The sequence below is a fragment of the Marmota flaviventris genome, chromosome 8, assembly GCF_047511675.1.
Source record: "Marmota flaviventris isolate mMarFla1 chromosome 8, mMarFla1.hap1, whole genome shotgun sequence".
NCBI classification, from domain to species: domain Eukaryota; kingdom Metazoa; phylum Chordata; class Mammalia; order Rodentia; family Sciuridae; genus Marmota; species Marmota flaviventris.
In genome coordinates, this window is record NC_092505.1 from 25,671,354 (window position 1) to 25,695,359 (window position 24,006).

Here is a 24,006-nt window from a genome sequence, read left to right on the forward strand (position 1 = left end):
CAATAAAGAACCCCAGGTGACTAGAAATTAAACAGCATAACTCTAAGGTGTACAAAATGCGACCAACAGTTTTATCTAGTGCAGTGGCTCTCAAATTTTAGCAAATGTTACAATCATGTCAAAGATTGAGTTAGGACACACATAACTTGGAAGAGTTTCTGAATTCAGTCCTTAGATGGTGCTCAAGAATGGTCAATTCTGACATGTTTCTAGATTCCACTCGCTGCTGGTTCTAGAAACTGCAGTTGGAGAAATACTAATTTAGTGTGACTATGAACTGTATTTTAATAAATATGATAAATATTAAGTGGTCATAGTGTTAAGGTTCACTTATGGCTACTGTTCCTTTCAACTGTGTGTTTATTAGAAGTTCCTACTGGTCTCAATTCTATCTACATGAATTCTATCCTGAATTATTTCAAAATGTAATTTTTGAGGAGTAGGAAGAGAGTACTGCAATGACCAAAATGAGAATCATTTAAATTAAAATCAAACTTGCCACTGACAATAGTTCTATGAGGTTCCAATTCTTAAAAATCACTAGCTCTAAGTTATATTTAACTCAGTAAATTATATAAACAAATTTACCAACATAAATCTTAAGACTAGATTAAAAGTCAATATAAAAAGAAGATGTGGGCAAAGGTCATTTCTTTAAATAAGTTGTTTTTAAATAAATTCTAGTACTTTTTTTTAAGTACAAAGTAAACACAGTAACAATACTTACCGTCAGTGCAAGGGCCATATAATTCCCTGAATGTGCCTTTGAAGGAACACCTCTGTGTCTGATAGTCAATTATATACACAAACAAAAACAACTCAACCATTGTGATAGAGTGTTATAAAATATCGAAGATACTTTACAAAAGCTATAATGATACATATGAAGTTTCTATACTTTTAAAAAGAATTGAAAACCAATGCAGTATTCTCTTCAGTAGAGAGCCTAAATTCTACATTTTGATAGCTACAATATGCAAAATCTAACTTTATAACAGGAATAAAAGCAACTTCTTGTCATTACACATTAGCTATACAATGATACCTTTATAAAAAGTACCATGATAGATTATTATTTTTTTCTTCCTCTTCTATCCAGGATCTTTTGTGAGAGGCACTTTATAAATAAAGTACTAGTTTTTTCGACGCTATAACAAACATAGACATAGCGTAATGATATATTTTACTATGCTAACAAAGTATCATAATAAATTTTTATAAATTCAAAAATAGGTTGTTGGTAACATCATTACCTTTAAAGCATTGATTTGACTTTCATTGACAATATTATTTCATTAATCTTAAACAGCAGTTCGTCTATAAAATATTCTACAGCTTTTTCCTTTTTGAAAATTAAGTAAATAAAAGCAGTTTAGATACTCGTGACTTCTAATTAAACAATATCAACTTCATTTCACAGCATTGATTAGCAGAGAACATTTTCAATTAAAGTGATATACAATTTACAAAAATAGAATGATTATATAATGCAAAACATTGTACTCCATTATGTAGAATATACATGTGAGTATGTGTGTGTTTGTGTGTGTGTGTACACATATTTCTTTTTTAGGTTTCACAAATAGCCCTTATTCAAGTACTCTTTCAGGTTTCTCTTGAAATAATTACTTTGCTATATTATTTGTAAATATATAAAAAACAAAAGGCTAATCTAAGAAAGATTAAGTTTCAGTGTACATAGACTTAAAAATCTGCTGCTCACTTTAGTGAAAACCTGACTGAATTCATAACAAGTTTAGGTGCCATCCTAAGTTCAACAACTTAGTAAAAAACATAGAAATATTGTAAGTGTCAAATACCTAGTAATTTTCCAGTATGATACCATTATAGCAAAATAAAAAGACTGTACTAACCTACGTCACCCAATCTTAATTCCCAGACAAAATTCATTTATATATTATAGCTAAAACAATGAACTAATATACAATATACCTGCTTACAAACACATAGGTAGCCATAAATAAAACTTTATTCTTTAATTTCATTTACAAGCTACCAAATATTATGTATCGTACACAAGTGCTGAACACTTAAAATGGCTGTCGTCATGGAAGAATCCAGACTGAATGGAAAGCTGCTGACAAAGAAAAGAGCAAAGTAACACTGTAACAGAAAGGTGGCAAAAGCATAGTTTTGCCAAAATAAAATCAGATTTATAATTATACATCAGTTCTGGTTAAAACAAAGTCTGAGTGCCATGCGATTCTCAGCTTTATTATTTTCAGTCTGGCTAAAGTCTGTATAGTCATTTTGTCTTTTGCAGTTATTAAAATTAAAAAAGTTAAAAACTATAGCAGCAACAAGCAAACCCTGTGACAGGAAGGCAAGGGTTAAGAACTAAAAAAAGTTTATACAGTGTGTTTAGGGAAAGTGTGTGTGCAGTTTATCTTCCATCAGCAGGAGTTCGACTGAGGGACAACATGATTCGGGCAAAGCGCTCACAGAGTTCATGTGTGGAATAGGAAGGTAACTTTGGTGGCTCATGGAAACCTTTAATCTCCGTAGAACAGTCAAGCAGTTTTGGCAGAAAATCGGTGAGCTTTTCTTGGAGGTTTGCTGCAACACAAACAATCAGATGTATCAAAACACTGAGAAAAATTATCAAAAGAATATCAGCAGTTATGATTATGTAGCAGAGGCCAGTTGCTGTTTCATTTTGAAATATGTAAAATTAGTTGCCATTTTGTGGAAGAGATAAAATATAAATGGGAACAGCAATGTGCACAGCTTAACTGGTAAATAGGGAAAAACCAGTAATGATGGGAATATAAGAATATTAAAGAATGTAAAATAGCAAGAATAAATATCTATTTTAAATTCTTTTAATCCTAGCAACTCAGGTACTCATCAGTATTGTGTAAACTTACATTCCATTTCTTGTCCGAGGTACGAACACCATCGATTCCTCATATCTTCCACAGCAAGTATATCTTTCTCTTCCATTTCATCCACCAGGAGCAGGGGCAAAAATGGAACAATAAATTCATTCATGATAATCAAACCATTGTTTACTTCTCGATCCTCTCCAGATTCGAACAGTTCTGCAGCTTGCTCATTTAATTTCTTAATGCAATGAAAAAAAGAACAAGAGCTTTATTTCCTTTTTAATAAAATACTTGTAAATGTTAATACTGAAACAACACAATAGGTATTTCACAAACAGTATTGAACAAATAGTAGTCAAGAAAAACAACCTATTCCAGCTCTGAAAAATCTCTTTAGGAAAAAAATGTGCATATGATAGCAATAGAAATCAAAGTAAAAAGCAGTAAAGATAAAAACTTTTTAAAGTATATGTTCAGCTTATATTACTTCAATCATCATTATAAAGGCCATTTTAAGAGATTTAGACTACATATTAATTGGAAAACTCTTCATCATCTCCTATATAAAGGTCAAATAAGTACATACTATTATATTCATTGGTTTAAAAATAGAAAATAATTATTTTTTCCTTCAACAAGTTTTTGCTGTGTACACACCATATTCTACAAACTGCTCTACATACAGGGATACCCACGGATTGTCAATTACTGCCAAAATTATTTTTTGAAAACAAACCTAATGATGGTAAACTTAATCAAACTTATACTGACTGAAACTGATAAGCATGATGGGTAGGCTTCCTCACAGTCTGCCACCAAGAAGTGCTGTCAGCCTGGCACTTCTACCTGCCCCTCCTCCATATCTAAGCCACAATAAATCCATCTTCATTTTCTGTTGTTTACATTCCAGGACTTTTCACTTGGTGTCTCCTTTGACCTGAATGACATTCTCCCTTCTCTACATTTATTCAAGGAGATCCAGATCAGTGTTTATCTATCTCTTAAAATTCTTTTGAACAATTCCAGACATCTCCTTTTGCAAATGCAAATTCATATGAGGAATATAAAAATTATTTGTGTATGTATGTTACCAGATGATTGAGTTCTCTAAGGAAAGAAAATGTGCCTTACTTATTTCTGTATCCTTTAGAACCTGATACTCAGTAAATATACAATGTGAAAAAACTTGAAATGAACACTCCTGACCCAGTTTCATGTAAATCCCTATATAAAGCAACTAAGTGTAACTGTTTTACTATTAAAAATGAAAAGAGGAATATTTTATCATTTTTTGAATATTTTAAGAACAATCACCAAATTTGGGTTGCATTTTTATTTAAAATCAGCTATAATAAAAACATTTCCATAGCCCCCATATTCATTGTTCTAAGTTAAAATTGCTCTAATACATCTAATGCCTGTCTCTATGTACTTACATAAAACTCTGAATGTTTTTTAAGCTAAAATATATTTAATTCAAGTGTTCTTTCTCAGGGAAATATTTAAAAGCCCTTGAAACTGGTCAAATTAATATTCTCAGGACTGGGGATTAGCACAGTTACAGTTGTGAGGTCTTAGGTTTGATTCACAGAGCCATAATAATAATGAATTATAATAACACCATCTCCAACTGACACAAAATCATCAACAATTTAAGTTTGAAAATGGACTCAAATGCAGCAAAAATCAGCTAAATAGTAAGACTGTAAATTGCTAATATTCCCATTCAAATATTTTAACTATACACTACAATTAGTTTAAGCTGTGTGATTCTATTGAAAGAAAACATTTCAACAGCAGACTAGTTTAAGTTTTTTAAAGTATACTTAATCCATTTAATAAACCTATTGTGGGTTCAAAAAATATACACTCCTTGAACATCTTTGTCTCTCTGTTTTGAAAAAGAAAAAAATTACAACTTAGGAATTCACAATACAGATCAGAATGATGTATGATGTCAGTAATTAGTTAACTCAGTGAAATATAATAATAAAATTTTAATGGAATTTTTTATTTTCTAAAGAAAGGCTAGATGATTTAAGGAGCATCAATAAAGTACTCCAGACATTAGAAGTTAAATAAACTGGTGTAAGAAGAATTCTTTAAAGTAACTTTTGAAGTTTGTAATAATATTTCAGCATTTATTAAAAATATTTAGGAGAAAAAACTACTAAATTCAGGTGCAAAAAAAAAAAAAAGATTTCATTGTGAATTCTTTGCCATTATATACAACAAGTATACTACCATTTATAAAATCTCAGAACATCTATACTTTGTTTTCTAACATTTTTTTTCCTTAAGATCTAAGCAGCCCTTCCTAGTGTGATGATGAAATCTAACACACATGAAAACAATGTAATCTCATGTTAGGAACATTTCTGCCTTAACACCTGAATACCTGAAATTACAGAACAAGGATAATGAACTTTTGCCATCTTAAGGGAACAGATCCAGTGTATAGACATCATTGTGGTTATTACCCTGCCAGGATTTAGTCAATCACTTACATGTGAGTCAAGAAAACTTGCCCAAGGAAAGACAAAATCATAAACATACATTGAGCATTCAACTTACTAGTAAACATTCTCTTCTATAATGTGATATCAATTCTTCATCATGTCCTCTGTATGGGCCCTTCGACAAGAGCTCTTTGTTATTCTGATAAGCACAAATAAGGAACAGCAAGGAATCTATATAACTTAAAAATTAAAAACAAACATAGTATTAGCATTTCATTTTATTAAAATTTTTATTCTACTTTGTTATATGTGACAGCAGAATGCATTAAGAATCATATCATACATATAGAGGACAATTTTTCATATCTCTGGTTGTATAGAAAGTATATTCACACCATCCATGTCTTCATACATGTACTTAGGGTAATGATGTCTAGCATTTCATATTTGTAAAGAAAAAAGTCAATTATAATTACAAAACAATTTAAGTATATGCTTAAACCATACACTATATGCCCTAGAAAATCTCTTCAGCAACAGCAACACATGAAACCATAAGACATATCTGTCTTCAAAGAAAAAAAATAGAATGTAGAAATTAATAAAAGCTCAGAGACAAGGCCATAACTGATGAAATCAGCACCAAGTCTTTCTGGTATTTATTTCTCTCTCTTTTTCTGGTACTGGAAATTGAAACCAAGAGCACTCAGCCACTGAACCACATCCCCAACCTTTTTATTTTATTTTTTTTTATTTTGAGACAGGTTCTTGCTAAGTTGCTTAGGGCCTTGCTAAGTTCCAGAGGCTGGCTTTGAACTTTTGATTCTCCTGTTTCCTAAAACACTGGGATTATAGGTGTGAGCCACCGGGCCCAGCTTATTTTTCTGATGTCTTCTATTTAGACTAAAAATTACGACTGATATGAAAGCCAACAATCTACTTATTTAACAACACAGCATCAGTTTTCTTTGTGAAGGATGGATTGGGATCTTTTGTTTCAAGATCCCCTAGTGATTGCTTGTCAAATTTTCTATATGTACATACACAGTTCTAGTTGTTAAGAAACATGTAGAAGACAGAAGAAAGAATATCCAAAGGCAACAGAGGAAATGGAAGAGAGAAAGGTTCTTCTAAGTCTGGGAAATCTACTGGGATAAAATAAAAATAATACTGTAAATAACACAAAAGGCTGATGAGGCAAAGTCTATGTGTTATGTAAACAATATATAAGCCTAGAATTCAAGAAGTTTAAACTAGGCTTGAAAATGAAAGGGAAAATATTTAACAGAGTATTGTGCTTTTATCGAAGATAATTATTGTCTTAACATGTTCAAAGAAAAACAGTCATGTTTGTATAACTGAAATGTGAAAGATATCGCCTTTGTATCATTTTTGTCCAGTCATGAATATTATCTTTTCACAGATTAGTGTAAAAAAAATAACATCCTAAAACAAGGAAATACAGTAAAAGATTTATTTTTAAATTCTATGTTGCCAATCAATGTTACTGTTTATTATTTGCTTTCTGTGCTCAGATATGAAATAAATTATTTTCATACTCAATTACTAAGAATAAAATTTGAAAATTAATACACACATTTATGACAAATCATATTACACATCTGAAACCATCATGATAAATTTTCAAACTTTTTTTAAAAAATGCTTTTTTCTTAAGAATTTGAGAAAACTTGAGTATGAAATTTTATTTTGAAATGATGACTATGTTAATAAACATATTCTTAACTAAAGATTTTGTTTTATTAATGAAAAAAGGAAGTACTAATATAAAATATTTTTATACTATTAAATTGTGGTGTTTGGTTGTTTAATAAATAACTCGTTCTTTTATCTTTCCTTTGATACGCATAACACTTGCTATTAAAAGGTCTCTCCTGAATGATATTAATATCTGGCCTTACAGACCTGTGTCACCACTCTGAGAATAGTTCTAAAATTATGATCTTGGTACAATTCTTCACGGAGAGGACAAAATGTTTAAACATTTTATCAATTTTAAATGCTTATGAATATATAAAAATTCAAAATAAAATTCAGCAGTCCAATTACTATATTCTTATTTATAAAATAAGACCATGTAACAATACACCTGTAATTCTAGCAATTCAGGAGGCTGAGGCAATTTTGAGGCCAGCCTGGGTGACTTAGCAAGACCCAGTCTCAAAAATTATAAAGATGAGGAATTTTATTCATTGGGAAAATGCCCAAACAGTCCTGGGTTCTATCCCCAGAACAACATCAACAACAACAAAAAGACTGGTAAACTTGGTTCCTAAAACCATTTACTCCAAAATGCACAGAACTGACAAAGACTCATCAATAAGTATTTAATTGCAGGGTTTCAATTCATTAAAAATAGGTTTGACACAACCTTTTGGCAATATTTTATATACCACTAGTTATGGTAACATTATTTAAGAAAGTCATAAGGCTAACATTTCTCCTAAAAACATACCATATTATTTGACATCATTAAAAATTTCTAATTGATAATCCCAATCTAATAAACATTGACTTGATGAACAAGTACATATTTGAGAACTATCAAGCAAATTATGAAATTTAAACATTCTTCAAAGTTATATCTTTGAATGTCTTTTACCAAACTTTAAGAAGTCCAACAGACTTTGAGAAACTAAGGTAGAAGCTATACGACTGGCTACAAAATGATATTTTTACCTTTTTAATTCTTATGAGATAATTAATTAATTTGTTATTTTGAGACAGGATCTTGCTACATTGAGCAGGTTGGTCTTAAATACCGAGGCTCAAGCAATCTTCCTGTCTTAACACACTTTTTATAGATATTTCACAAAATTATATAAGAATATATGGGTGTCCATATTTAAATTTTCTCTCTTGTTAGTTGAATGACCTTGATAAGATTTTTGTAGAGTCTTGGTTCTTTATCTGTAAAACTGCAATGCTTTTTTGACCTTAGACACTATACTATTTTAAGACTATATTACTATTTTGCTCTTATATAAGCACAAAACTCAGAGATCCTGAGTGTAAATATTCTTATCAAAGAAATAAAATCTAAACTCATTAAATAAATGGGGCTATTAATCAATGTCTGTATCAATGAGCAAAATGAATTATTTTATAAACAACACAGTAACTAGAATCTTAATAATTCTTATCTATTTAGACACAATGTTATATAAAACACTGCTTTTCCTTTTGTATGTGAACTCTTAATACTGTGATAACTGTAAAAATGCCAGCACTCTATTCTAGAAGAGCACTACCCAACAGAACTCTCCATGATGGCAAACTGTTGTATTGTGCTGGACAACAGAGCAGCTACTGGCAAAATTTAGCTGCTAAACATTAGAAATGTGGATGGTATGACTGAGAAACAGAATTTTTACTTTTAATAATTTTAATTAATTTAAATTGTGACACACAGTTGGTCACAATTTATACTAGATATAAATTTCCATCTTTTCAATAAATAAATAAATAAATTGTTACATCAGTGGAGACTTCTTACACTTTATTAAAACAAGAAACAACTCAATGTTCTTTTTCCTTTGCCACAATAATATACTCTATTGAAACTATAGTACTTAAAAAATAATCTCTAGTCAAATTAGTATTAAAGATATAAATCAAAAAAGTATGTGTAGAAATAAGTAAATGCAATCTAGTAAATAAATGGCAGAGAAAGTCAAAATGCATCCTGACTCTTAATGATAATTAAAGTAACAATATTATATAAGTAGAAATTATTTTATTTTAAATTTAAGTGAATATTAATTTAAAATGTCTTTACAGTCACATTTCTTACAAGTTTTCTACAGATATATTTTTTATGGTACCTGAGAATTAAAATACTGGAACCAGCATCTCTGACTTAAGTCAAGATCAGACTCATAATATGAAAAAGCATAGTGACTGCTGGGTAATGCTAGGGAACAGAAAGATTTCTCTGCAGGGCTACCAGCTCTTTCAGTCCCCCACAAAGTTTTTGGGCTTTGATTTAATCCTATTTCACCCTAAATTTTAAGTGCAGTATCTCAGAGCTAATAAAAACAATGACACTAATGCCAACTCCAGAGATTTGATTGATTGATTGATTGACTGATTGATTTAGAGAGAGAAAGAGAGAGAGAACTTTTTAATATTTATTTATTTTTTTTAGTTTTCGGTGAACACAACATCTTTATTTTATTTATTTTTTATTTTTTTTAGTTATACATGGGCACAATATCTTTATTTTGTTTATTTATTTTTATGTGATGCTGAGGATCAAACGCAGTGCCCCGCGCATGACTGGTGAGCGCGCTACTGCTTGAGCCGCATCCCCAGCCTTAGAGACTTGATTTAAATGGAAAATATATTCTATAGTTATTTGAGAGCCCTAAGTATTGTATTTGCAATTTTTCTGCAATAAAAATTATTCTTAATAAAATGTTTATGAAAAATGTACACTATGACCAGGCATAGTGGTTCATGCCTGGTCATAGTGTACATATTCCCAGTGGCTTGGGAGGACGAGGCAGGAGGATCATGAGTTCAAAGCCAGCCTCAGCAATTTAGCAAGGACCTAAGCAACTCAAAGAGACCCTGTCTCTAAATAAAATACAAAAAAGGGTTGGGGATATGGCTCAGCAGTTAAATGTCCCTGGGTTTAATCCCTGGTACCCCTTCCCTGAAAAAAAACAAAGTACACTATGAATAAAATCTTTCCTGAGATAAATCTTTTCCTATTTGTGCATTTGCCTTACCTTTCTCTTTGAAAATTTTCTAATCCAATTATAAGATACATAGTTGTTTCCCTAAATTTCTTATAATCCTGATGCCACTCCTGTAGGTGAAAGAAAGAATTAAAAATATAAACACTAAGATTTAAAATTAAAATAAAATTGTTCATAAAGTAACACACTATTCTGTTTGAATTAAGAGAAATAAAGAATTCAGGAGAAAAATGATGTAAATCACACTTCACTTTCCAATGAATACATACAGTAATATGTATATAATAACAAATGAACATAAAACACATAAAAATTATTAAGTGTGAATAGGAAATAACAGATATAGTTAGAAGGTAAGAAATACAAAGGTTGGATAATCAGTTTATTTTTTCTCAAAATTATTTAGTGTAAAATCATCCTATTAAAATATTACTATAGGACAAAATTAATTATCATTTATCAGAAATGTTTGGGACCTGCAGTGTCTAAGATATCAAGTTTATTAAATTTGTGGAGTATTTGTATAGACTTTACCAGCTGAGCATCTCTCATCCAAAAATACCAAATCTGAAATGCTCCAATATCCAAAAAAAGTTACACTCAAAAAGTTTTGGATGTTAGAGCATTTCAGAAAATTATTCTCTATTGCACTGAAGGTAGGAGGAAAATTATTACTTTAGTTTATTTCAAAGTTTGAAAACTATTATTTGATATAGAATTTTAAAGAACTTAAAGAAAAATGTGATAATACATTTGTAGTTGAGTAGTCTACACATGAGATATGGTAAAAGGATACCTGCAGTTCACATTTCATTGCCTCCCCTCCTGCTCCCCCTTCCAAAAGTTTATTGAGCATGTAATAGTGTGAAGTGAGTCAGAGCTGACAACCTATAAATCTTTAAGGCAACAAAATAATGATTTTCTTCAATTGTTTACTAAAAATTGACTCAAGAAAACTGAAATTCAATACAGAATTTACCTAAAATAATTCTGATAATAAAAATATTAAAGGTTTTATAGAGACATCATTATAAACATGTTAATAAGAAACATGTATATAGGCTATTGGCCAATCATGTTCTCCTAGAATAAACTATTTTAATTTATAAATTTTAATCTTAATTTTAACTTTTCAAGGCATAGTTTTTATACTATTAGATAAAATAAAATAAAATTTGTTCTCCAAGTATAATGTTAACTTTGCTGGAAAAGGTATTCAAACTGCCACTCCATGTTGTCATTAGAACTACCTTAGTAGTTCTGAATAAATGGATAAGAGCAAGTGATTGAGGCTTTCTATACCATGCAGTCTCTGTTGAAGGTACTCAACTGTGATTGCTGTGTGAAAGCAGACACAGACCATAAGTAAACAAATAGTGGCATTCTGATAAAACTTTTTTTTTTTTTTTTTTTTTTTAGCAAAATGGGTAGTAAACTAGATTTGGTCTATAGGTCAAGATTTATGACTCCTCAACTTAGAAAAAAAAGAGATGAGAATGACAGGTGAGCAGAATTCAAAACAACATCCTTTAAATAGCTGGGTATGGTTCTGCAGTGAGAATATGGAGGGTTGAGAATAAACTCTCGGAATCTAATCTGTTGAAGCAACCTGGGATGCAAACTGTAGAAAACATCATAATTAAAAACTCAAATCGGATGAACATGAATTCCTTAGGGACAAGGATAGAGAGATTACCAAACTTAATGGGAATAGATTTAGAGCCACTATTAGCTAAATCATGATTTGACTTGCTCCTCATGGTCATGAGGAAATGTTCTGAATATCTATGGTTCCAGATTGCATATCCTGATAAAATTCTCCATGTGATTCCTGTATGCGTAAATAAACATCTTTGAACTTCTGTCCATGTTAACATCTACACAGCTTTATACAAAAGAATTGTATAAGTGAAATGGATTTCTTATATAAAATTAAGAAATTCAATTTTAGTTTTTTCCCAGTCATTGATTTGCTTGCCATCTCTTATACATGTGTCCACTTATGGGTGAATTTGTTTTTCAATCCTGGAGTCTGCCCTATTTTTCTAATTTACCTATTTTTATGCTAATATTATAGTTATAACAGTTGTTAAGACAGCATGTTCTGATTTCTAAATAAGCCTTTCCACACTTTTCCTCAATAAAGTCTCAGAATAGGATTTCTGTCTTACCACAAAATTTTCCCATTAGATTATTAAGCTCCATAAAACAACTTGCTGGAATTTTCACAGGAACTACACTGAATCTATAAACCATTGCAAAAAACTGACATTTTTACAATATCAGTTTTCCAAATATCTTATGTGCTTCCATTTATTTATTTAGGTCTCTAATTTTCCACAAAAGTTTTGTAATTTTTCTCTGCAGATGTCATGTACATATTTTGTTAAATTTATTTCGAAGTATTCATTTCAGGTAAGAATAAAAACATTTCAGTGAACTTTATGATCTTGATGCCATTGTAAATGGTTATCTTAATTTCATTTTCTGATTATTTGCTACAGGTATATGAATATAAAATTAACATGTAAAGTAGATTTGTGTTGCAAAGTTGTTTCATGGTAATAAATTTCTGTGGATTGTGTTCTAATTTCTGAGTACAAAAATATGCAAATAATGACTGTTTCTTCTTTTTCAATGTTTTACTTTTTGCTTGGTTTTCTTGCCTTTCTGTATTTTTCCTTATCACAAAATATAAGCATTCAGTGTTCACAATTGTTAAGTATTTGTTATAGTTTTGGGTTTATTTTTACTTTTAGTGAATTTAACTAAGCAATTGCAAGTGAATTAAAGTAGTTACCATACATTCAAAGTTAGCTAGGGGTTTTCATCAAAAATAGTGTTTTTCTGGATCCAAATATTAATCAAAGGCACATAGGAAAGCAATTTAAAATCACTAGACTTATAAATAAAAAGTGAGCAGACAGTTAAATTTAAAAGGTTGAAGAAATATCAAGTCCCTGAATTGGTCAATTACAATAAAAATATCTTATATATTGGTATATCGGTTGTTTTTTTTTTTGGCAGCACTGGGGATTGAGTCCATGACCTTGCACATGCTAAAGCAAGTATTCTCTATCACAAAGCTATATCATCAGACCAAAAACATAATTTTTAAAGCCAAAGTTAATATAGAGAGGATTTTGTACACAAATTCCATAATCAATCACAGAAGGGAGTGTATGTGTACACTCTCACACACAGCACTGTCTCACAATGACAAATACATATGGCACATGACTAAAATGAAACTTTAACTTTTCCCAAAATATGTGACAAAGTAAACTAAAAGAAAAAAATACAGCACACTGTCAGTCTGTCAGGGTAGTATAGCAGTCAAGAATACAATTTCTGTTACACAAGTTGTGAACTTGTAGCTATGAAAACATGAGGCAGGCTACTTCACCATTCTATGCCTTATTTTCTCATATGTAAAACAATAATAAGAATACAATCTCCCTCATGGTGTTCCTGTCTGGATTAAATCATTTTACATATGCAAATGGGTCAAAAGATATTAATAGGTAATAAAAAAATTGCAAAACTAACAATGCAATTTGCCACTTCTTTTTAAACTAGAAAAGCTCATCTTAAAAGTAACTGAGAATTAGTATTAAAATCCGAGAGAACTGGGCATAAAACGAAAAACTTCCCTTTTGTTTTTAAACTTTTGGATCTACATGTCATTATATCAAAGTTACTCTACAATTATTTCTAGAAGTACTAATAACTTTGGCATTGACTCAGACATTTAAATTTTATCATTCATAATAAAGTTGAACTTACATGTTGAAATGAAAAGAATATCAGTAAAATACATAACACCTACTAAATCTAAATCAACCTTTCAAAATACCACATTACCTCATATTCCTCCAAGTTTACTTCTTCAGGTTTTATCATTTCTAGTTTGGCTTGAGCAACTTTCATTATGTTGTGACACCTTCAAATAAAAGAAATATATTGCTAAATCAAAAACAAAATCCATAAAAACTAAAAAAAAAAAAAATGTGCTAAATGACACAGAAGTACCAAACATGTATAAAAATGAAATCCATCGTCACTTGAGGAAATAACCTTTAAAGTGAAAAGTGTGGCTTTTGAACCAATGTTGGATCACTACAAAGTAGAAAGCATCAATAATTTTAATTCAAAGTTACTGTGTTATATTTACATATGGCTTTTAAATAATATTTAATTAATGCAGTTTGCCTGGGGGAAAATGAAACTTGGTTTTCATAATGTTTATCTTTAAGCTGAAGAGACATTGTACCTTCTTTTTTCCCCCAAATGGCAGTATTCTTTTAAAAATGAACCTATTATTTCAGGTGAGAATAAAAACATTTCAATAGACTTTCTGATCAGAATCAATACTAAAGAAATCCCCACAAAATATATTTAGTACATAAGATGCACCTAATTCTCATCTTTCAAGCACAAGAAAGATCAAGTTGTCCAAACATACTGACTACTTGGGGTTCCCAAAGAGAGATAATTGCAAAAGATTGTAAAGTTAATGTGATTACCCCATAAACTCCTTCCCCAAAGTCAACAGCACATTGTAACATAGGACATTGACAGCTTAGATAACAAGGGTCAGAATCATTAAGTTCTTTACAGTTGAATATAACAATTTTAAGTGATTCACATACTGCTACTAATATAAATCGCAATAGCTAACATTCATTGAACACTGAATTGTCTACTAGATATGTTTAAAACCATTTACTTATTTTTTTCACTTAATTCTAAATTTCACAGCAGATAAAATATAAGGCAACAATTGATCCTAGGTGCTTTGTTTCTCCTCATATCATCCTCTGATACACTTTTGAAATTCAGTATTTCCAAGATATTCATAAAAGGACAATCATCTATTTCAGAATTAAATTGTAATTACATTAAAAGAGCATAAATGTTTCCATAAAGTAACTTTTAATACCTTAGACCTTTATTTGGGTTTAAATTTGCTGTAATAGCATTCATTCTAATTACATAAAATTTTAATTTTCAACATTAGCAATTTTATAGACATTTCTATGAGAACATAGTTTTGGGTGAATCAAATTAAGTTAACCATTCAAAGCCCTTTTCATATGTTAGTGAATGCTTTAATTACTGTATTATATGCAAAACTAAAACTTTCCCCAGTGATTCTCACAGAGGAGTGATTCTCACAGAAGAATGATTTTGCTCCCCAGTGGTTAATTGGGAATATTTTAAGATTATTTAATGTTGTTGCAACCTAGGCGTACTACTGGCATCTAGCAGGTAGAAGTCAGGGATATTGCCAGATATCTTAGAAATCACAGGACAGCCCGGACAACAAAATTATCTAACCTAACATGCCCATGGTGTAAAAGTTAAGAAATCATGTTTTTTTCCCTAAAATACTGAATCCCATAAGGATTGTGATTTCTTGATTCACAATTAAAATTACCTAAATTATTTTCAGTTCAAACTTTAAAGGGCCATGATTATAGACTTTTAGAGAAATTATAAAGCAACCATCCAAATTAGCTGAGATCAAATCTTGTGGTAGATTTATTAAAATGAGTTCACATGTGCATAAAATAAACATATAAAAATTGTACTAGGGGTCTACAACAAAACAACGATAATTTTAGCACATGAATAAGATATTTTATTTTCATATTACCTTTCATCAAAACTCAAATTTCTGTCTCCAAATTGTTCCAACAATGTTTTCTCAATGATCTTCTTTGGCGCCTGGTTCTGGATGAAGTAGACCACTACATGATGCAGGCGATAATCTGTTTCTGGTGGGGTGTCTTCTTGGGCCAACTTAACCAACCTTGAATACTCCAACTTAATTGCCTAGAAAATGCAACAAAATTATCTTTTTGGTCAATCATGATAGTTAAATTCCTTCAATATTACCTTTTAAATTTTTATTGCAAAAGCCTTTTTCCCTTTAATGTGTTACAAATAAGACAATTTATCAAAGAACACTGTCCCACATTACATACTTCCAAAGTTTTGTGAATGACTGGCCACATAGGCCATATGTATTCTTGCTATATCTACACACAGAAGTAATAAAAAAAAATTAAGCTTATGATGTGACTGATGTTGTAAACTGTATAAGAGCTGGTCAAAGTATATTACAGGCATCGTAAGGTGGACATGCTAAGTTTTCTTATTCTGTTTTACCTTTCTAGCATCAGTCTGCATATCCAAATTCTATGATATATAGCTCCCCAAAACACCCATATCTGAAAGAAAATGGCTGGCTCTCAAGTGCATAGTAATTCTACTACAACCACATTTTAGCTGAATAATCCACAAATAAAGAATAAAATATCAAATCATTAGCATTCATTTGTTACCACAAAGTGATTTCCTTGTTGCAACAATAGCTATTGAATTTTATTAGCATAGTAATAATGATTCTATACTGTGAATACTTTTATTACCTTGATGCTTGGTTTTTCTTTATAGACACAAATACTTCAGAATTTATATGTAATTATAAAGATCAAATATTCATTAAAATTCACTGATATTTGTTATTTTTCATCATAATTACATGTTTGCACATATGAGCAAAATCTGGAAAATATTTGACTCTATAAATCTATTTGGTGTATAAATCTATAAATCTATTTATAGATTTATACACCAAATACAGCTGAAGCCCATGTGATTAAAGAGAACTTTCATAAAATTCATTTATATTAGGATAATATCTAAATTTATTCTATTAACCATAAAGTATTTTGTTCTACATGCAACACACATTACGAAAACTCCATTTTATTACAAAGTTTTTGCTTTTACATACATGCCTTTCTTAACTAATTCTTGGCCATCCAGAGGTTATTATCTATGTGGCTGTACTTTATTGAAAGAAGAAAAAGTAACATACATAAAATAGCCTAGTTATATCACACTTCACTAAGGGGAAGGCTAACAAGTCCTTTCTATACAGCAAAGTATTATAAATAGAATGAAATAAGTATTTTTCGGAGAGGGAAAATGTGACTTTCTTCCCAAGATATACGTGTCATTCCAAAGTCTTACTTCTTGTGATTAAAAAACATGCAGATAATCAAAGGATCTTCATTGTATGACTAATTAGCACACATAAGCTTGCTTTGAACTTGAAAATATATTTTTCCATGGAGAGAGGTAAAAGAGCACATGTTCAATTAATAAAGTATACTGAATTTGAGGAAAAAATGTAAAACATAAATTTCAGTAACCATTCATTATTGTTATTATGGCTCTGAGACAATGACTGTTAAAAACTAGTAGAAGACTTTTAGAAGAATAAATGTTTCAGATGTCATTCATGTGTTTGGTCAGAATTGGGTTTGTATTGAGTCTCCTAAAATAATATTGATTTACATGTGAGGAGTTATAACATAACCCTACCTATATTCCCCTTTCAAAATAGAAGTATGATTTTTATAGCAGATTTTATTAGTGAAATAAAATATATAACCTCTTGTAATTTATGTTTACCTCTTGATTTTGTTCAATATAAGATTCTATAAATTTTCACAAATGAATCCTAAATTTGGTCACAGAACTTTTCAACTTACAGTTTCTAAACCAGTAGAGATGTGAGACATTTTCAAACACACACACTCTTTTGCAAGCATAAAGACATTTCTCAACTATTTTTTTTTATAAATTTCCTTCTTAAGAAATTTTAGAGCTTTTAAAATAAACTTGAATCTATTTAACTTCTGAACTGATATTCCATGTTGTTACATTTTGTAGGGCTCAATACAATCTGTATTATGAATAAAGTTAACATTATGCTAAATTACCTTTACCTACTTCCTTATTATTCTGTTCTAAAATCATATTTGTCATATTTTCTGGCTACCTATGATTATAATTATTTAAAGATAATTACTGCAGAGACTGCTGATGATACACTTACAACATGAAATATGATACTGATCATTAAGTAATAGAACAGCTTTGCATTTCCTTTTTTTAAACTTTACACCAGGTTTTAGTAAGATGCAGTGTTACCTGTTGAATCTTATTTTTCATTACTCCACAACATGGACCTCCTTCCACCTAGGTCAGGTTCCCTAACCCCACCTCACCAGGCAAATGCATAACTGTCTTTGTTTCTCAGGTGCCCTAGGCATATGATGTCCCTTCTTATTCATTCCCCATATATCTACACATGACCCATTCAATAAAACTCAGTGAAGCCATTTTTAATTCTAAAGATCCAACTTTCTATCTACTATTTTCTATTTTTCTAAATCATAATATAAAATCATATTCTAAATGTACTTCTTACAGAATTTATTTCGATGTAACTATACTCAAACATTAGAAACCATTATACAAACACAGCTCATTCTGATAGAAGATCTAATAAATTGACTAGATTAAGTTTCAGAAAGCCAGGTACACCAGTTATTAATTAACTGCAAAATAAAACAAAGAGCATATTCCTTTAAGTCTCAATATTTTTATCTGTAAAATAATTAAGGAAGTATACATATATTATGTGAGTAGCATTTTTAAAAAATTAACAGTGTACCAAGACATGAAAAGAAAATCTAATTCTTACTTAAAATTCCTAAAGATTGAAATCATGTAAGTTATTTTCTCTGAATATAACGAAATAAAAATAATTAATAATAAATATAAACACTTAGAACTTAAAAAAAGTATTTTAAATTCTTTTTGACCAAAAGAATTTTGGAATAAAATTTATATTTACATTATGAATATAAGGTGTCAAAACCTGTAGAATTTATAATGAAAAAATTCCAAGTTGAATGAAATAAAATTTATTTCAAAATTTAGAAAAAGAGAAAATAAACCAAAATAAATAGATTGAATTGCTTTTAGTACAAAATTGAAGAGATGGAGCAAAACTGCAGAAGAACTTTAAAAGTACCATACACTAAGACAATCAGGCCCACACTGCTTTAGAGCTGCACTATTATGTCAGACCTTCAAAGACCAGATGATGTCTATGATACTTAAACTCACCTAGAGCCTGAAAAAAGAAGGGAAGGAAGAAAGGGAAGAAGGAAGAAATCCTCTGCAATGACTATATGCTACTATAATTCAGGTATCAAAATTGATGAATTTTTTTTTAAAGTATACATCAATTTTTTCTATATACACAGTCATCAAGTCTTATCTATTTCTGGTAAAGAAACTGCACAGAGTACAAAAATATGTAGTAATAAATATTTTTTACAATGATTTTTAAAAAATAGATCAAAATTAAGATAATTTACCTTACAAGCTGCCAGAAAAAACTGTTCAGCATTTCAAAAGATGCATTACATGTGCTGTGTGTGTGTGTGTGAGAGAGACAGAGAGAGAAAGAGAGAGAGAAAAAAAAAAGAGATAGATAGATGTTGGGTAGATGTATTAAAAACTGTAGAATATAATACCAATTGATTTGAAAGAAAACCCCACACCACAAATTTGACAAAATGTTTTTAAAGTTATAAAGGTAATCTAGAAGAAACCTATACTATCTATCCCTTCTACTTAATAATAAAACAACAGAGGGCTGGAGTAGAATGCTCGTCTAGCATGAATGAGGCACTGGATTCAATTCTCAGCACCACATAAAGTAAAACAATAAAGACATTGTGTCCACCTATAATTTAAAAAAATACTTAAAAATAATAAAACAATAGAGACATTCTCATTAAAATTAAAAAACTAGACAAAGATTCAATTACCATTATTTTAATATTGGGAATATGTTCTAAAACTTCTGGTCAACATAATAAAACCAGAAATGATATAATAAGTAAATTTAATGCAAATAAATAATTACTGGGAAATTTGGATGAAATCAAGAGATATGAATAAAACAACTAGATATTGTATATAAAATTATTCTTCCTATTACCTATACTTTCAGTAACTTTATAGGAAAAGTAGGAGCAAATGACCCAATTCATAAAGGCAAAAACTATAAAAGTACTTCTGGAATATATCTAGAAATAAATTACAAAGAAAGAAGAACTAGTAAGACCTATATCTAGATCTTGTACATTGAAAAATAAATTGAAAAACTACAAGACCATTATGACAGAAAACTATAAAACCTTCCTAAATGATATAACCACATGACAGAAGTAAAAATACATATCATATTCCTTTTGGGAGATAACCAAAATACTAAAAATATAATTTTCCACACTATCCTAAGTAAATGGATATCTATAATGCAAGTACAATCAATTTCTAAAAGGATTTGGGGAGGTTGGTAATGACTGATTCTAAAAATCATCAAAAAAGACCTTCATCAAAATTAAATAAATAAATTTTGATAGGAGATTACACTTTATGTCATTTTATCAAACCACCTACAATAGGAATAAAAATATCAGCGTAACTATTTGAAGGTAATTTGAGTCTTGTCAACACTTAAAATTTGCAAGCACTTTAACTCACTAATCCTTGCTCTATGTTCACAAGTATTCAATAATATATCTATAAAAATATTCATAATAATTTTGGAAATGATCCAAACATCCAGCCACAAAACAGTTAATGATAAATTTAATAACAGCTAATCTTATTCAAGTATTAATTATGTGACATACTTGCTAATGAGTTACATGTGGATTATTTAATTCTTAAGACAATTTCTCATTTATAAATGAAAAATCTGGCTCTGATAATTTAATAAATTGCCTAGGTCACATAGCTATTAAGAGATAAATCTAGGATTTAAACTTAGTATAAAGCCAAAAGTATAGCCCCTGCTGTAATAGCCAGTCTGGGCAGAGCTTCCTAATCTTGAGCATGAATAAATTAGAGGTGTGCTGAAATACTGATTCATCACCCTGTTCAGATGCCAGGAGCTGCTAGGTACATCACTGTTAGACATATATTACCATTTTTGTCGTAACACAAAAAAACTGCAATTATCAAAAACAATATTTAAACACGTTACTTACACTAAACTCAATCAAATAATGAGATATTATTCTGATATGAATAATCACCCACCATATTATATGAAAAAAAAAACTCAAGAAAAAGAAGCAAACAGAAGAACATATTTTTCATGTATATTTTCATGTATAAATATATAGATGAATGTTTAAATTTAAGTGCATCTTGTCTGTCTATACCTATCTAAGAGGATAAACAGGAATCAGTTCAATAGAAGTGAGCTGTGGGGGACCTGGGGTTGTAGCTCAGTAGAGTGTTTGCCTATCATGTGTGAGGCCCTGGATTCAATCCTCAGCATCATATAAAAATAAATAAATAAAATAAAGATATTGTGTCCATCTACAACTAAAAATTAAAAAAAGAAAGAAGTGAGATAAGGAGTGGGAATTAGGAAGTGAGAGAAAACCACTGTACTCTACATCTTGGTGTATGCATTATTAATTTAAATGTCACTTTTTCTAAGTCTTCTATTTTCTCTATATGTTATTCCCCCTTCAAATTGCTTCTTCTTCATACTGATTACAATTCTAATTAATGTTTGCTTTCCTACTAGAAAAGATGATTCATTAGGCAGAAACTCAGTCCATAATTATTCCAGTTATATCCACTGGAGTTAGGAGAGAGTTTTGCATATTGTTATGTCCATCAACAGTAGATTGGAAAAAATCATAGTATAGCTGGAAAATGAAATACCATAATGAGAACAAACAAATTGCAATTATATCCAATTAAGCAGATGAAGCTCCAAACATGTTAAGTAAACGCAGTCAGATTGACAGGACCTGACTCTAAATATATAAAAGTCAACAAGAAAACTCATTTGTGTTGTTAGTAGTCCCAATATATACTACTTCTGGGTATAAACAAAGTAGTTATAGGAAGGTGAAACAAAGGTAGCTTTAAGAGCACTGCTAAGATTCTTCTTCTTGGCCTGACTGATGGTTACATGGCCTAAGTTCACTCCATGACAATTCACCGAGAGTATAATTACAAACTATATACTTTTCACCATGCCTTTTACTCTAATACAGGTTTTGTCAACTGGGGACAATTATGAAACATTAAAATAACAAAAAAAAGTTTTATAATACAGAATTGTTATTACATCATTAAAACACTAAGGATGCTATAATAGGTATAGACAAAAAATTTCATAAAGGAAATTTTCATGTCTTTCAAGGTGTAATCCAGTGCCTATAAATTTACTATCACCCTGCTACCTCTACCCCTGCATACATACACACAACCAGTACTTTAAAAAATATTCCTTTTTTATTTTCTTGCTTTTATTTTTGCTTATTATAATAGCTTTATATTCTGTTTTCTGGATTTCATTTACTTGACAGAGTTTTCTCTTTCAACCACTACTATTATGTGGTGTTTTCTATTTATAGTGAAAATGTAAATATAAAGTCAAACCAAGAGGACAAGGTAAATGTAGTCCAGTCTCTTGGTCTTCTGTTGTTGTTTATTCTTCCAAGTCAGCTGCCTATGAATTCTTTCATATTGTATGTTTACATATTGTGTGTTTACAAGGGTGGACTTACATGAGGGAGTGGCCTGTGGGTAAGAGTCCTTCTGATTGGGTTGGTAATTCCCCCTAAGTCACAGGTTAAACCTTACCAAATCCACTTTACTCATACCTAACTTTCACTCTCCAGATCTTTTGCATCAGAGATAAGCTGAGAGTTTCATCAGATGATTATATAATTACCAACCACACACAGCATTACAAACTTGTCTGATCCTAATGCATAAGGAGATCCACAGTTAGAAGTACTTAAACATGCCCAATATTTAAAGGTTTCTCTCGAAGAGTTAATGTAAGATAAATCTGAAAACATTTTTTCAGTTATGTGACAGAGATATTAAAAAGTTTTCCCTCAATTTATAATAACACAAACCTTAAAGGAATAATAATAATAATATATGTAATTTATGAAACTAGGAAGGCAGAAGTAGCTATCACAGGTTAGATAATGTGCTGTGTACATACTTTGTTAATACTGAATGTTGATGATGATTAGAATTAATTGCCAAGAAAACACAGAAAGCTTAAATACACCAATAACTTGGGGAAAAAACCAACCAACAAACAAAAATGTTAAAAGATCCACCACCAAAAAGGTGGGGATGAGTGGGTAGGATTCTCTGATTTTATGACTCAAGTTCTAACCTACTTTTTTGCAGAGATAATTCCTATGCCAACCACATTGCATTATAAAAAGACAAACTTCCAAATTCACTTATTAAACAAACATAACCATAATGGCAAATCTGAAAAAGACAACCCAAAGTTAAAAAGAGACCAAATTTATTAATATGCAATGTAGAAAGTCCAAATAAAATGCTATTGAACTAAATTTAAATTGTGTATACTTGAATTCATAAAATAAAAGTGTAGTAAAGAAAGTGTTCAATGAAGAAAATTTATATAATGTTGGATGAGAATAGACCATTTAATATGGCAATTAAATTCCAAAATCCATAACGAGGAGAAAGATTTGAAAACATAAAAATTTTAAACTTCTTTATAGAAAGTTATAGTAAACTAATTCAAATAGAAGTGGCAGACTGGGGTAAAACACAGGATGGGTGTTCACAAAGAAGATGATATATAATCAATGAGAGTATATCTGTACAGCATGGAATACTGCAAGTAATAAAGATAATGCAGTAAACATGCTATCTTAATTTAAGAGCTCATAATATAGTTGAGTGATATAAATTATAAAATAATATGAAGAGTAAAATCTACATTAAAAATGAGATCAAGGATATTTTTCTATACATAAATAAAGAGTACATTTATGTTGTTAAAAACAAATGGAAAAGGCAAGAAAGGATGCACTGTGCCTAGCGTGGTAATAACAGGGCAGTTACAAACACTGCCATTTAATTTCATTTTAGTAAGGTCATCTTGGTGAATGACTGAACTTCACATATTGTTTTTTTGCATGACAAGTTTTTTTTTTTTAAATGATATCAGCTAGAACTTTCTAAATGCTAATTATTTACTTTTATTAAAAAAACATTAATTAAAAT

General features: G+C 30.1%; 1 protein-coding gene across 3 annotated transcripts in view; it reads right to left on the reverse strand.

Moving 5' to 3' along the window:
* Positions 1-1,972: 1,972 nt before the first annotated feature.
* Positions 1,973-24,006, reverse strand: part of Usp25 (ubiquitin specific peptidase 25) — a 135,698-nt gene continuing 113,664 nt past the window's right edge. For all 3 annotated transcript variants that reach the window (XM_071615121.1, XM_027929101.3, XM_071615123.1), the window contains 6 exons: positions 15,689-15,867; positions 13,894-13,972; positions 10,060-10,139; positions 5,421-5,544; positions 2,889-3,084; positions 1,973-2,577 (listed from right to left, as the gene is read on the reverse strand). In XM_071615121.1, coding sequence (XP_071471222.1) covers positions 2,405-2,577; positions 2,889-3,084; positions 5,421-5,544; positions 10,060-10,139; positions 13,894-13,972; positions 15,689-15,867 — 831 coding nt within the window. In that variant the 3' untranslated portion in view covers positions 1,973-2,404. The remainder of the gene's footprint in view (positions 2,578-2,888; positions 3,085-5,420; positions 5,545-10,059; positions 10,140-13,893; positions 13,973-15,688; positions 15,868-24,006) is intronic.